Source organism: Xyrauchen texanus, chromosome 21 (genome assembly GCF_025860055.1).
Source record: "Xyrauchen texanus isolate HMW12.3.18 chromosome 21, RBS_HiC_50CHRs, whole genome shotgun sequence".
NCBI lineage: Eukaryota > Metazoa > Chordata > Actinopteri > Cypriniformes > Catostomidae > Xyrauchen > Xyrauchen texanus.
In genome coordinates, this window is record NC_068296.1 from 37,549,048 (window position 1) to 37,564,452 (window position 15,405).

Sequence of the window (15,405 nt, forward strand, 5' to 3'; positions counted from 1 at the left end):
GCATCTCCAAAAATAAGTTTTAAGAGGGCTCCAACTTTACTGAGATAGGCTAGTATCTAGTCATCTTCCTGCCGAAAAACGGACCACCTGGCTTAACATACATTTAAAAGGAGTTTACAAATGTGGGTCTTGTAATCATTGTTCTAGTATGAAAGAGTGTAAAGAATTTTTTAATTTCAAGACAGATAAAAAGTATGACATAAAGACATTCATTAATTGCAATACCACTTTCGTGGTCTATAGGTTATCATGCATATGTGGATGCTTTTATGTAGGCCGGACCAAGAGACATCTTAAAGACAGAGTATCTGAGCATAAGAATGCCATTAGAAAAGCCAATTTAGATTACCCTATGGCAAAACACTTCCAAAACGTGCACAATAGTAACCCAGAAGGTCTAATGGTTGAGGGTTTAGAAACGATTAAAAGGAGTATTCGGGGTGGTAACCGATTAAAATTACTTCTACAGAGAGAAACTTTTTATATATATGAATTACAGGCCACAGTATATCCTGGTTTAAATGAAGAAATAGATTTCAGCCCTTTTCTGTGATTTTTATTTATTTTTTATTAAATTTTATTTTTTTTTTTTTTGTTTTGTTGTAACCACCTCCCAGTGGACCTTCTCTGTATGTGCAGGCTATTTGTCATCCAGGTGTTTCCAATTAGCATCTATAAAAGAGGAAATTGTTTGTTTGGAAAATATACCCTGAAGAAGGCTGTTTGTGCCGCTAGGCGTGGGTTGTATCTTTTCCCCCACGTTTTAATTATTTTTTCTATCATGATATAGCCAGTCCAATAAAGGCTTCTTTATTTTCCTAAGAAGAGTGCCTTGGATTTCCTTTTTCTACATGACATTGAACTCTCGACCCCAAAGAGCACCTTCATATACTTTTTTGAACTCCTTGAGCACCCTGGACATTTTTTTTTCCTCTTTCTAATATTCATCTTTATCAGGTTGCATTCGTAAATCTTCCATCATTTTTATTAATGCTTCATAAAAACTAAACAAGTCACATCATACACCCAATGGTCTCATGATCATAATTAAACTCCTGAATGATTCTGGGTAGTAATGATCATTTAGATGCTGAGCTTCACTGTAAATAATACTTTTCTTAATCAGTATTTTCATCCTGTTTTCCAGTAAAAATATCTAAACATCCTTACATTTTATGGTTGTTTTTTGGTTTTGATTTATGCTTAAAACCTTTCCAATGCAGTAAGTAAAATACACTTAATTCAAGATAACTTCTTAAAAAACAATAATATCTAATGCAATTTTGGATGTTAAGATATTTTTACTGGTAAACAAGACAAAAGTACTGATTAAGAAAATGATGTTTGCAGTTGAATGCATGTACACACCCACTCACACACACACGTACACACATTCACGCGCATGCTATCTCTACAGTAAGGCATGGCATTTTAAAATCCCAGCACACTACAGTAAAATGACATCATATTCTGTAATTAAAGCCTGAAACTCTGTGAATGGCCAAAAGCACACTAAAATAGTGTGTAAGATTTTAAAGCTGAAACTCATGCATTATAGAGAATAAATCAAGTATTAACATGCCTGACTTTAGTTCTGGTTTCCATTTTCATTTGCTTGACCTCAAAACCTGCATCACATGTGTGGATAGGAAATATATGACAGTGTGTGTGTGCGTGTGTGTGCGTGTGTGATGAAAGTGTGACTACTGGTGACTGCTTTAATTTCAAGAGTTACAAATCAAAACAAACAGCTTTAATATAAAAGCTGTCTGACACTTTCGAGATAATACTGATATCCTGCCAGACACAATCACAAATGACGAACAAAAAATACGATTTGTTGATAGATATCATATTAAATCATCCATATAAAAGCAAATGCTGTAAAAGCAACAGTCGGTTCAAACTTTGAAAACATTCTAATACTGGAGTAAATAACAGCCGGCTTCAGTCAGCGGTTTGGGGGATTTTAATCGATTTTTAAGGGATATCTTGTGTTGATTTGTGTCCATACAAGTCACCTGGGTGAATCTCATGAAAACTTGTCTGGGTCATATTCCAGCTAAATAATAATAATAATAATAATAATAATAATAATAATAATAATAATAATAAAAAACTAACAAAAAAAAGCTAAAAACAATTAAGCATAGCATTTTAATTAGCATTTCCCTTCAACACAAATTAGCATATTTCCTCATTTTTTCCCTCTCATTACTGTAATACAAAATCAAATGTAAAGTACATTTGTAAACTTTAGTTGTACAGTATACATCATGGTAGTATTTCTTCGTAAAAATAAAATATAAATAAAATAAAAATCAGTATTTTTTGAAAAAAAATAAAAAATTTACTTGAGAAGCAAAATGACGTGAGATATTTCATCTTTATTTTTTTAGAGAAATCTAACAAAATGTTGTAACGTTTATGCTTCTAACAAGACAAAACTACTTGCCAATGGGGTAAAAAAAACAATTTGTTTTTAAATAATAATAATTTCTTACCTTTTTTGGGATTTCTCTAAAAACAAGACTAATTTTCTCATGTAATTCTGCTTCTCAACTCATTTTTCTTTGTTTTAAGGATGTTTAGAAATACCGGAAAATAAGACCAAAAATACTGCTGAATGTATCTTATGCTGATTTTAATAAAAATAAATAATTGTGTCCAAAGGATTATTATCATTATTGGATTACAGTAATGAGGTTATTTTTTCCCAATGCAGAAATGAGAATTTGGGGGAAATTGTGCTTAATGGTGTCACAATGCAAAACATCTCAACAGTCCTTAAATGGGCTTTATGCTAAACATAACTTGTATTATCATTGATCATTTTTATATTTAATCTTAATGTGTGATGTTTCATATTTATAATGTAATATCTATAATTAATTCAATATCTCTTTGATTTTGGGGTTAAATATGACCTTTGTTCATGAGATTCACCCACCTAGAACATGGTGGAGTTCACAAACCATCTGAACCCACATTAAATCTCATTCACAAGTCTTGATCCCACCTAAACTGGGTCTAGCTCTGATGAGACCCGAGGAATCCTGCTTGTGAAGTGTACGTAGACATCAGGCTTTTGATATGGTCGAAAACCAGATGACCCCCAAAAACACACCCACCATGCCCTGGTCTGGACGGTGTCATCTCTTTGGAAATGGCTCTGTGATATTAACTTGAGGAGGAGAAAAGCTTTGGGACAGCGCAGGAATGCAAAGGTTTTTCTGCCAGAGTTACATCAGACACAACTACTAACTAGCTAATTGACATCACCACACGCTATTAACAAATAAACATCAACGTTAATGAAGTCAACAGAGCTCCGAGGTCTTTTTAAGCGAGTCTAGGTTACTTATGTAATACGGATGAGCAACTGGATATCCATGTTAGCTAGCAATGGAGAGAAAAATATCTGATAGGTAAAGCAATAAATAAAATATCCAAGCATCATACATAATATTCATAGATATTTATATATGTATAAGATTATACAGCCCCGTGAATGAGTGATTTGGACTTTTTCTTTGCCTTCCCTAACATTCCATTCATTATGCAAAACTTTGTACATTGAAAACATCCTTAAAATATTCAATCTTTTGGAGTGAATCTCACAAAAACACACCCAGTCACACTTGACCCCCAACAAGTTTTTGTTCATTAAAACAGGAAGAATGTTTCTAGGACCCTCAAGCTTTTTTGCATTGTGGCAATATTTTCTTGAAACATAAGCACACCTTAATAATTCTCATTACTGAAATAACAAACAAATTGCACGTATTACTATCATTTTACTTTAATTTTACTTACTATATATATATATATATATATATATATATATATATATATATATATATATATATATATATATATATATATATATATATATAATGTATACTATAATCCCCATTATTCCAAATGATAATTCACATTATATTCTCATTACTGTTAATCCTATAAAAATGGCATAATACAATGATTTTAGTTTTGAACAAACACTAACATGATGTATAATTACTTTACAATAGAATTTATATATATATTGCATTAAAGTAATGAGCATTGGTGTGAGAAATGTGCTTGAAATTGTTATGAAAATAATGTCAAAAATTCTTAATGGTCCTAAAAATAAGGCTTCCTTAATCAAAAAACACTTTTTCATTTTTTCCTTTTGATTTTGGGGTGAAGTATGACCTGTAGGATTCTTTTCAGCTTTTGTGAGACTACGCCTCTGAACAAACACAAGCGATGCGTGAAGGAGAGAGCAATAAAAGGGATCTGTGGCGATGTCTGAATTGCACTCTCTTTGAGTGTGTGGTTTGTTTTTATAATTTGTCTTTTTTTTTATTGATATATTTTAGCTGTCTGTTCCTGCCGCGTGATTGGCTGAGGTGAAGTGATTGGCAGGTCTACACACGAGTGAGGAAGGCCAGATTGAGGCTGCCAGGGATCTGAATGGTCTCCAGGGCCAGGGAGGACGGGTTAAACGGGAAGGTCACGGGGTAGATTAGTTTGGTGTCCATCAGCAGCTGCGGCGACTCCTTTCGATCCCGTAAACGTGTCTGACGGAGGAAAAGATGCAAGTCAGAGCATTCACATATAAACGTATAAACACTGACACACATATACTCATTTAACTGGTGTGAGTACAGGTACGGCTGGGCGGTCTGACCAAATACACTGTGCACTGGTAGAGATTTTACTATAATGTTCAGATATTTGCACGGCTATCTGTGGACAGAACTGCTTTACAATACTTTATGCAAAGAAGAAACATGAAGTAACATGGAAATACTGAGTCTGGCCCAAACAAGTCAAGATGAGGATATTTATTTATTTTTTTGTGTCCATAAAGTTCCAATTAAAAAATGAAATTAATCAAATGAAATAAAGTAGCTTTAATTTATAAAGTACTCCATTTATTAGATAATCCCTAAATAGGTGTCATCACGTGGTTATTTAATACACATATAAAAGCTATACCTGTATATATCTGATATATATCATTACCATGATATAAAATTACTTATACTGTGAAATAACATTTCATGTGGTCCCCCCACAGTATGGCTGTATTTTTGACTCATACCTGTATTGTTCTTATGAAGGTTATAGACACGCGCTCTTCAAACGCATTCACAGGTGTGTACAGGTTCAGCACCTTCACAATCTGAAGAGAGAAAGAGAGAGATGATGAATATGTGTGAGTGTGTGAGGGAGATCGATTTTGTATGCGAGTCCCATTTAATTTGAATTTTATTTCAAATAAGATGTAAATAAAATAAAAACATTCACATAAATGACAAAAGTTGCATCATAAAACTCTTGGAGGCAGATTGCTGAACAAAATATAAATAACATGTCATTTCAGTAACTTAATGTCATTATGCTTGCAATCAAACCTGACCTTGGTGTTACAAAGAGAAGACACAGAATAAACATTTTTCTACCAATAATTTATTTAAAACTTAAAAATGTCATAATTCAAATAAAATGCATAAAAATGTCAAGGAAATAAACTGTAATTAGAGGATAAAACAGAATAATCAGAGTAAACATGTAGCGATTTCAAACTTTCTATAGTAAAAATGTATTTTGCAAACGTGTGTGTGTGTGTGTGTGTGAGAGAGAGATAGTGTGTCAGATTGCTGCCATCAGCTGTAAAACAACAGATGACTTGTAATGCCAACAATTGCCAAAAGATGGCAGTAGAGCTCCACTTATTGATGATGTGAGTGCATTATCATCTCAGTGTGTGTTTAGCATTATGACTGATTTATTGTGTTATTGTCTCCGCATTTTTGTGTGTGTGTAACATTATGTGTGAGTGATTTGCACTGAGGATGTCTCGCCCTGTAATTCCTATCTGTTTTTTATTTATTTTTTTGCATTGTGGCTTATTTATTGATTGTATTTGAGCAGTTGCTCTGTTTTTTGGTCTTTCCCATTAATTTTCAATGGTTGGCCAATTTTGACAGTATATACCAAAAGTCACCAAGTCTTGTACTGCTCAGATAAAGGAAACAATTTTTATTAAATGAGATTTTAACATTTATTTTGATAGAAAATGACAATACCATAGGAGGGTTAAGCCAATCAACTTGCATACTCTCTCATTGTCAAGCATTTAAATTGTTTGCAGGTAAGACAGTTTCCATGCCGCGTGCTACAAGAGTTCTCTGAAACCCTCCTCCTCCCCAGCACCACCTGTCAAGTCGATCAAATAGCCAACGATGCAATATCATTCCATTAACACGTAAACGTCAATGTATATTTGTATAAGATGCACCTTTATTTTGACACTCTCATCCGTACGCATTTCCGGCAGGCAATGCAAAAACATTATGATATTCATCCCGCTTTATAAGCTAAATATGCTTCTTATGTGACTGAAGCCTGAAGTTATCTGTATTATTTTTTTCAACAACTCAAGTACCTTATATTGTTGCAGATGTCCCGATGTGAGTACTGGATTTTCATTTTTCAGAGAGCTTAATAAAATATTCAAATTATATTTTGGTTGCATTTTTGAGATAATAAATGTAACTGATTTTGTGTAAAATAGGCAGAAAATATATAAATATCGATCGCAGGCCACTGAATTGAATCAAATCGAAATTGCATTGCAGCAGCCATTGAATTATTGGCAAACATCGGATCGCTGGGTAAAATTATTGATATAAGTCTGTTGTGATGAAACTTGCGCTTCAAACCCCTAATACTGTATTTATTAAATTAATTACCATTAAACCTATTATCATATACATGTACACAACATCTAGGAAACATGTAGTAACATATTTCCAGAAACATTGCATTTTATAAATATTATATATTAATAATCGGTCTGAAATGCCACCAACAGAAATATATTTTTAATTAATAATATATCACGATATTTAAGAAATTAACTTACATTTTATAGACAATGGAAGAACTCTTCATTACACAGAATGCTCTAATTTACTCAATGTATTTAATTATATAATCAATAGATTCAGATTTTAAAGTAAATATTTATTTTTATGATATTTATCTAAAAATACTAATTATGTAAACACAATGTGGTGGACATGTTGTGATGTTATATGGCAAAATTCAGATCTATATTGATGTGTTAATAATTTTAATATTCTGCATAATTAGCATAAATGTATGAATATATCTTTTGTTGCACAACTTGGCATGGACTATCGAAATTCCACGTGTGATTATGTTGGATGATTTTTCTCATTATTGCAATTCAGTTAATTCCATTTCCTGTCATTCTAATTCAACTTATTGCAGGATGTGGCCAATTCAATTAAACCAACTGATCATTTTAGAATGGGAGCCAATTAAATTCTGCATATTGCTCAACCCTGATGTGTGTGTTACCTGTGCAGTAGAGAGGCCATTACACATGGAGCAGATGGCCTCAGCATCCTCATCGGTTTTCTTCTTCACCTGCAGCAGCTGAGCAGCCTGAATGAGCGGCTCCAGAGTCTCTTTAGCACCGCACGTCATGAGGTTCTTATCTCTCAACCACTCTTCCAGTTGACTCACATTATACCTGAACAAACAAACACATGTACCCTTACACCTGACATAAGATTACAGGGCACACACACTGAAATATGGCTAACATCTGAATCCTAAACTAACAGTACATCCTCTTTTGACATTTCAATGTAATATACATGCTTACATGGCTAAAGTTAGTTATGTGAAAAGCTCTAGCTCTGATATTTTGTTTTCTAATGCAATGACATTCAGTCATTTTAAAGTGTGACTCAAAGTGTTCAAATACGTCTGTGTTTACTGTATATATACATGTGCACACACCTGATCTGCATGCCCTTGCTCCAGGAGCACATGTCTTTACGTAGCAGCAGGTTGTTTAGTGTGACGGCTCCGATGATGTAGAACTGCTGTTTGACCACCTGTTTGATGAGCTCCGGGTCAGTGCCGTGTTGACACATGATGGAGTGGAAGGTGTTCAGCTGACGGATGATGGAGTCCAGTGTGTACGTCCCCTCGTCAGCGATACTAGATGTCCTCTTACGGAGACCCGTGGGCTTCACTCCAGACACGCCCTGAATGGTTTCATGTTCAAGCATCCCAGAGACTAACGACAGAAGACAGAAATATATTTCTGTAACTGCTGATCTCCTGGGATTTTTACACACAACAGTCTCTAGAATTTACTCAGAATAGTGCCAAAAACAAAAAACATCCAGTGAGGGCTTCACATCTGTCATATATATATATATACCATAGTTAGTTCCGGTCCTTGAATCTGATTGGACGAGAGACGTTCCATGAGCACTGATGGTCTGACACCACCAGCACTCGGACGCTTCACTGTGTGTGTATCACTCTGCTTGTGTTCCTGCCGTTCTAAACTAAAGTGTAAACTTAGTGTATATGTGTTAGGAGTTAGTCTTTATTTTTGAAATTACATATGTTAGCCAGCAGGTGGTGACAAAAGATCATTTTTGTGTGTAATATGAGCCAGTTGGTGACGTAAAGTGAATCTGTTTATCCAATAACGTGTAAGAAACAGCACAAACCATGATACTATTTCTGAAATGATCATTTTTTATCAAATCTATACAGACCCCATTTTCAGCAGCAATCACTCCATCACCTTATCCTTGAGTAATCATGATATATTGATCATTTGGTACTAGAAAATCACTTGCCATAGTGATGAATTGCCACAGAAATCAATAGACTGGCATGTCTTAAGGTCAATATTAGGTCAAAAAGGTAAAAAAAAGAAACAGCTTTCCCTACAAACTCGTCAATCAATCATCGATTTGTCAAAACATGCACTAGATAATCCAAAAGTAATCAAATTATTTTGCCTAAAAGTGTAATCTAAAAGATATCTTATCCCATAAATGATCCCAATTTTATTTGTGTAATTAATTTGCGCTTGACTACACCGCACATCTGGATCTATGCCAGGTTATAATGCTCTACTTCATCATTTAATCATTTTATGAATTTCTGCTGCCAAATCAAAAGTAAATGTACACATACATCTCATTAAAATAAAATTCCTCCTCTAATAATAGTGCAATGTTTATTACACCAGGCAAATTGTGCAGTATTGTGTGAATAAGGAACAATATCTATCTATTGTAAGCCTAATTTATGTGGAAAGGAGGCATTTTTGCACTAAAAAGAAGGACCGTTACTTAATTTGTCAGTGCAGACTCATGACTAAGACGTCATTGTAGCGACTTATTGCATGTATTATCAAAACGTCATTGTCATGCCATTCTCACCCAAGTATGGACACTTTCATGACATTCTCAGCAATCTTCAAATTCATCATACATGTTTAACCACAATATGTTACATTATACTTATAAATATAAGTTTAGTTACAGGTACATTATACTTTCATTTCAATATTTGAAATCCCCTAACTCAACCCCATTCCCAAACCTAACCACATTTAGCTCCTGGTTAAACTGGAAAACAGCTGGTTGGTGAGTAAGACACAGATCTTTGTGCTAAATGGCGTATCTGTTTAGTGAAGCTCATATGCTCACCGATCATGGGCTGCAGGATGTTCTCCATACACTTGATTAGCTGCTGGTAGATCTGAATGGCCAGGTCACTCAGAACCTGCCGGTACTCGGCCAGGTCAAAGTTGGAAAGACAGTGATCATTCTGTTTGGGGGAGTTATGCTTCATGAATTGCTGGAGATGAAGGAGAGAGTGTTTGAGTATCACTGCACACAGAGAGATTATGAACACAGACACACTGCAGTCTTCAATCCAGTTCTGTACACACAAAAGCTCTAGATACACCTGCTATTAACAAGATTCATTGGGACAGGGCCTCTGATTTCATGACTACATCACTGATCTATATATATAACTGGATAGCTCATGACGTCACAACAGTGAAGCTACTGCGCCGCCATCTTGGTATTCCCTAACGTTCTGTATTCCTATGTGTCTCGATGGGAAATCGTCCGTTTTGGTGAGTAATTTTTACCTATCCAGTCACATTAAAAACAATGTTTTATGTCTGCATACACTGCATCACAATGCAATCTTCCTAAATATGTAATTCATTATTTATTTTGACTTTTCATTTTCCCCCCTGCTTATTCTAAATGTGAGCGTGTTATGTTACTCTTTATTGCAGCAGCATTACGTTCAGCGGCGCACGTGTTACCTCAATAGAAACAAGTTTAAGAAACTGAGGTAAGATATCAGTAGACATTTTCAAACATATTTTTAGCAGGCTTTAAAGTTTTTATTCTGAATACATAATTATGTTTTGTAGCTTTTGTTTACGTTGAACGTGCATTGTGGTTATTTTCTTAGGATAAATGAATATTAGCTATGCAGCTAACGTTAACTTAGGAAAATAACCACAATGAATAACAGTATAACTCACCAAGTTAGCTTTTTTGGTCAAGTTGAATATCTAATTGCAGATCAACACTGGTTACATATGATAAATATAATGTGGGCTTTCATTAATTCTCTGTGTGTGATTTGTACTTTTTGCAGTGCAGGCCTGAATACGGTCCAGCTCACGGGCATCATTTATAAAGTGATCAATTGGAATAGACGAGGAGCAGGGCTGGACTGGTAATCTGGCCTACCGGACATTTTTCCGGTGGACCGACGCACTTAGGGGCCGATCAGTGTGGACTGGCCATCGGGAGAACCGAGCGGGCCGCAGTGTCGGCCGCGATAAGCTAAACGAGCCGCGCGTTAGCTGAATACTCTCCCCAACAACTTTTGGGCCAGTTATGTCAAATCCCGGGCCGATTTCTCTTTCCAGTCCAGCCCTGACAAGGAGCACATGGATATTGTTGAAGTTAAACAAGGTAAGTTTTCCGTTTGGATTTCAATAAACATCCCACTGAATGTTAGATAAAACTGGAATTGGTTTGCAACAGGAGGAAAAGCTGTAAGAGGAGACAGTTGTCAGCCTGGCTTCACTGAAGAGCTGTTTTAACAGAGTAAAAAATATTTTTTATTTGCAATGAAGATACTTTTGCAACATGCAGTATAAGTCTCATAAAATTACTGTGTTTCAGATAGTATAACATATATAACATTTAATATTAATAGAAAAGTTGACCCAAATATGTAAATTCTATCATCATATACTCAACCTCTTGTCCTTCCAAATCCATGTGACTTTCTTTTGCAGAACCCCCAAAAATGTATTTTGTATTCCATATAAGGAAAGTAAATGGTGAGCAAAATAGCTTGTTTTGGTCACCAATGGCATTCATTATATGGACAAAATTTTTTTTTTAAATGTCATCTTTTGTGTTTCACAGAAAAAGTCATACAGGTTTGGAAGGACATGAGGTTGAGTAAATAGCTGTGCGTAAGGTCTTAAGTTGGGGTATAAAGTTCAAGGCTTCGTAACTACTAGTTAGTTTGCAACTAAGTCGGTGCTTAATTTGGTTGCTCCACCTGTTCTTATGGCAAGTCTTAACTAGTAAGTCGTAAACTCTCCGTAAAGTGATGCGTAGTCGCATAATATGACGTTTACCTGCATTGATCTATTAAGCAGCGTTCATATTTGTACACAGAAGTATTAAAAATCCATGAACTTCAATTTGATTTTGTTACGGTTGATGTACAAACCTTCACTGCGGACTTCACAAGAGCAGCTCTCTTGAGAAACATATTTTGATAATTAAGATATTATTTTAATTATTTAACATTTTATACTTTTATATTTGACTGTCATTCATATGATTTTGAAGCCTGAAAAGGATACCCTTATTTTATTGTATGAAATATATTCTCAAGCTTGTAAAAATCTGTATAAATGAATTAGTGAGTTTGTATGGTAATAAATCATCATATTTATGAAACACCTAAAACAGTAAATTAATTGTCAAAATCACAATTATTTGATTGATGCCTATTATGCAAAACATGAGATTATTGATGTCATAAAATATCAGTCTGCTTTTTTTATTCCATCAGTTACACCTGCTCGGAGTCTTCCGTAAATATTTAGTTTATACGTAGGGTTACGTCGTACTGAAGTTTAATATTTAGTAGTGCGTAAATTGTGACTTCGTGCTCATTTACGCTACAACTAGGCTAAGTTTAAACTTTTGTATAGCTGGTGCAACCGGCCCCTGATCTTTATATCAAACTTTAAATTTTTCTTCTTTTTTGCAGTACAAGCTTGCCCAGAGTTTTCTTAAGCCGTTTGGAGTGTGATGCAGCACATGTTTCCTTGGCAATGAAGTGGAGCCTGATGTCTGTGCAGCTTTCTGCAATGCACTTGGAGTATGAAGAGGTGATTGTTGTATGGTTCTAGGTTGAACACATTTGCCTCAAGTTCCTTGAATGCAGAACCACCATGGAGATCCAGAACCTTTGTGGGGACAGAGATGGGCCTTGTGAGTGTGTGCTGTTGAAGAAATCTCTCAGCTGTCTTGCAGACTTTCAGGACGCTGTCTGACGGTCTTATAAATCCACCTCAGGACTTCATGTCGATCAGTGTGTTCATCATGGGAAGAGCTCTCGACACTGAGTGCTGATAAACAGGTAGTGCACAGAATCATCTTCATAGTTGTTTTAACTGTATGCTATGTACCCCACCACAGCCTCTTTGAACATGGACAAGCTGGGAAGACATACAGTGATGTTTTTCTCTGTGTCTTCTGTTTCAGGCTGAACGTCACTGCCTGAAATGCATATCAGAAGATGCTGCCTCCAGTGTCACTGTGATATCCGGTGGAGAACTGTTGCCACTAGCTCTGATGGCATGTCGTGCTACCATTCTTTTGAAAGCTGAATAATGTGGGATTGTTGTTAAATCCATTAGCAGATTTGTTCCCACATATCTGCAAAATTTTATTGTATTGTTCAGTTTAAGTAAATTTTTGTATGTACTTGGAAGCTTTTGTTATTGAACAAATAAATATGTATGATTTCCTTGAGTGTGCATATGTCAATAAACTTATTTCTAATTATGATTTAAAAGATCAGGGGATTGTTGAAATAATTAAATGCTCACAAGCTGATATGTACATATTCCAGAAATGAATGCAAATGGATAATTCCATTAAGTAAAAGTAAATTAATTTATGTGTGTGTGTGTATATATATGCACACACACACACACACACTGTATATTGTGTGTGTGTATACTATACTACATTTTTATATTTGGTTTATATTTATTCTGAAGAGGTACTGTCTAGTTACAATACAACACAAAGCTAGTCGTTTTTATTAACAACTTTAAAATGTGTTGATTTGCATGCACCCCCCAATTAGTTCACATTTACTATATAATCTAGTCAAAAATGATTAATAATGTTGGCAAATTATGCAGATGTATAATTTGTCAACATTATGAACAAGGAGCATCAACAGATTTAAACTATGAAGGCAGAGAAACATTGCATCCTGTAACAATCTGCAGATGGATAACTTTGCTTTAAAAAGGGGTATTAATACACTATGGTGTTGTATTTTTACTGTTGATTATTAAAGATTATGATCGTTATGCCCACTCTACATGGGGATAACGACTAATGTGTGTTTAATATGTACATAGTCATAAATTACAACCTGTGGGCTCTTTAGTGTTGTTTCGCGGTTAAACGCTGCACATGCCGCGATGCCCTCTGTCGGTAGGGAATAGTAAGATGGCCGCCAGAGCACTTCCGGTAGCTTCACCTACTGCTGGCAGTTTAGAATTCTATGAGCAATCCAGTTATATATATAGATCAGTGTACTACATACAGTACTGCCTGCATTACTATTCCCTCATATTTGCATGATTGGATGGTTGTTTTAAAGCCACACCTTAAAATTTTAAAATCTAGATTTGTTGTTACGATTGTGTTTTTTGCGAGTAGACGGTTCTTCATTGAGGTCAAGAAAAAATTATGAAAGTTGCCAAGAATTGTTTTGGACCCTGTTTACTTATATGACAAGCCATGCATTACAGTGAATTTGCCATGGGTCAGGGGTATTAATAAGCAAGACGCAAAGCAGTAAGTGGTTTATTACTTTTATAAAACACCAGCAACAGCAATATGATGAAAGGCACCAATGTTTAACCCTCCTATTCTGATCAAGCAGGGTCACTTACTTTGCTGTCCGCAGCACTTCTTTTGGAATTTTATGTTTTATAGATCTTATTTAAGTTTACATTTCTCGATTTCACCTTCCCTTTGCATATGCAAATAAGCACATTTTATTTAACTTCAAAACATTTATTTAACAATAAAGACCTTCACTTCTATAAGTTCAAACATGAAGAAAAAATGAGAATGTGGGGCAGATTGCAGCCATCTGGTGAAAAAGAAAAAAATCTTGCCTAGAAAAATCCTGTTATTACAACAATAGCCAGTAGATGGCTGCAGTGTTCTATGCAGCCAACTACTGTGTAGTAATTCTACATTTTATCACTAGTTATGCATTTGGATATACTTTATATATTTAAACAAACTGTTATTTGTCAAAGTTTAATCATAAAATAATAATTTTGATACCAATCATTTATTCATCAAACAAATTACTTACCGTATTTTACGGAAATAAAGTCGCACCTGACAATAAAATCGCACCAGGTCAAAATCGCGTAGTTGAGTGAAGAAAAACAAAACAAAACAAAACTGATAAGTCGCATCTGTGTATAAGTCACACTGAAAGAGGTTGCAAACGGCAGGCATTAGGACCCGGGAGCACCTGCCTGACTTCCCTTCAGCAGCTCAGATGTCAAATACTCACTGTGAAGATTACAGTACCTCAGAATCTACACATCGTATCACGTGCTTTTGGGCTTGTTTAAAATGTGATAGTAATCATGTTTTTCATATTCTGTTTTTGTTTCATGAAAGAAGCGCAGCAAGTGAGCCACATCTGTTCATAACATCTTTAACTCTATGATGTACACAAATAAACAGTGTGGCAGGGTGGAGGGTGGGGCCGGCCCCTAATTCGGCTGATTAAGCCAGAGATGGATAAGGGTTACCGGAGACGGAAGTGTGACAGAGTTACGGGCAGCTGCCCAACACCTGTGTCTGAATTAGTTTTTTTGGTTAAGATCATCATTAAATTATCAAGCCATTTCTCGCCTCCTCCTTTCCATTGAAATGTGTTACACTGGTGCCGCAACCCAGGAAGGAGGAGGGATGCGCCGTAGTCCAACGTAGTCCAGTGAGTCCTCACCACTACCATCCAACTCAATGGAGCAGCCGCGGTCATCCTCCAGGGGACATAGGAGACCGGCCGCCTGAGAGCAGAGGAACAGACACTGACCGTGAGGGGAGGAGGGGGTCCTAACCAACCACCTATAGCGGGGACGGAGGAGGCCCCTAACAGCCGCTGAAATGTGGCGGGGTCTGGGACCGCCAACCGCAAGCGGGGAGGACTGCTGCCAGGACGTTG

At 35.7% G+C, this 15,405-nt stretch overlaps 1 protein-coding gene across 1 annotated transcript in view; it reads right to left on the reverse strand.

Annotated features, from left to right (window-relative positions):
* Positions 1-4,015: 4,015 nt before the first annotated feature.
* LOC127661204 (unconventional myosin-Va-like) overlaps positions 4,016-15,405 on the reverse strand; it is a 146,808-nt gene continuing 135,418 nt past the window's right edge. Inside the window, exons 36-40 of the mRNA XM_052151811.1 lie at positions 9,552-9,702; positions 7,831-8,113; positions 7,384-7,558; positions 5,096-5,176; positions 4,016-4,568 (exon numbers count right to left, since the gene is read on the reverse strand). Of these exons, the coding sequence (XP_052007771.1) occupies positions 4,416-4,568; positions 5,096-5,176; positions 7,384-7,558; positions 7,831-8,113; positions 9,552-9,702 (843 nt within the window). The 3' untranslated portion in view covers positions 4,016-4,415. The remainder of the gene's footprint in view (positions 4,569-5,095; positions 5,177-7,383; positions 7,559-7,830; positions 8,114-9,551; positions 9,703-15,405) is intronic.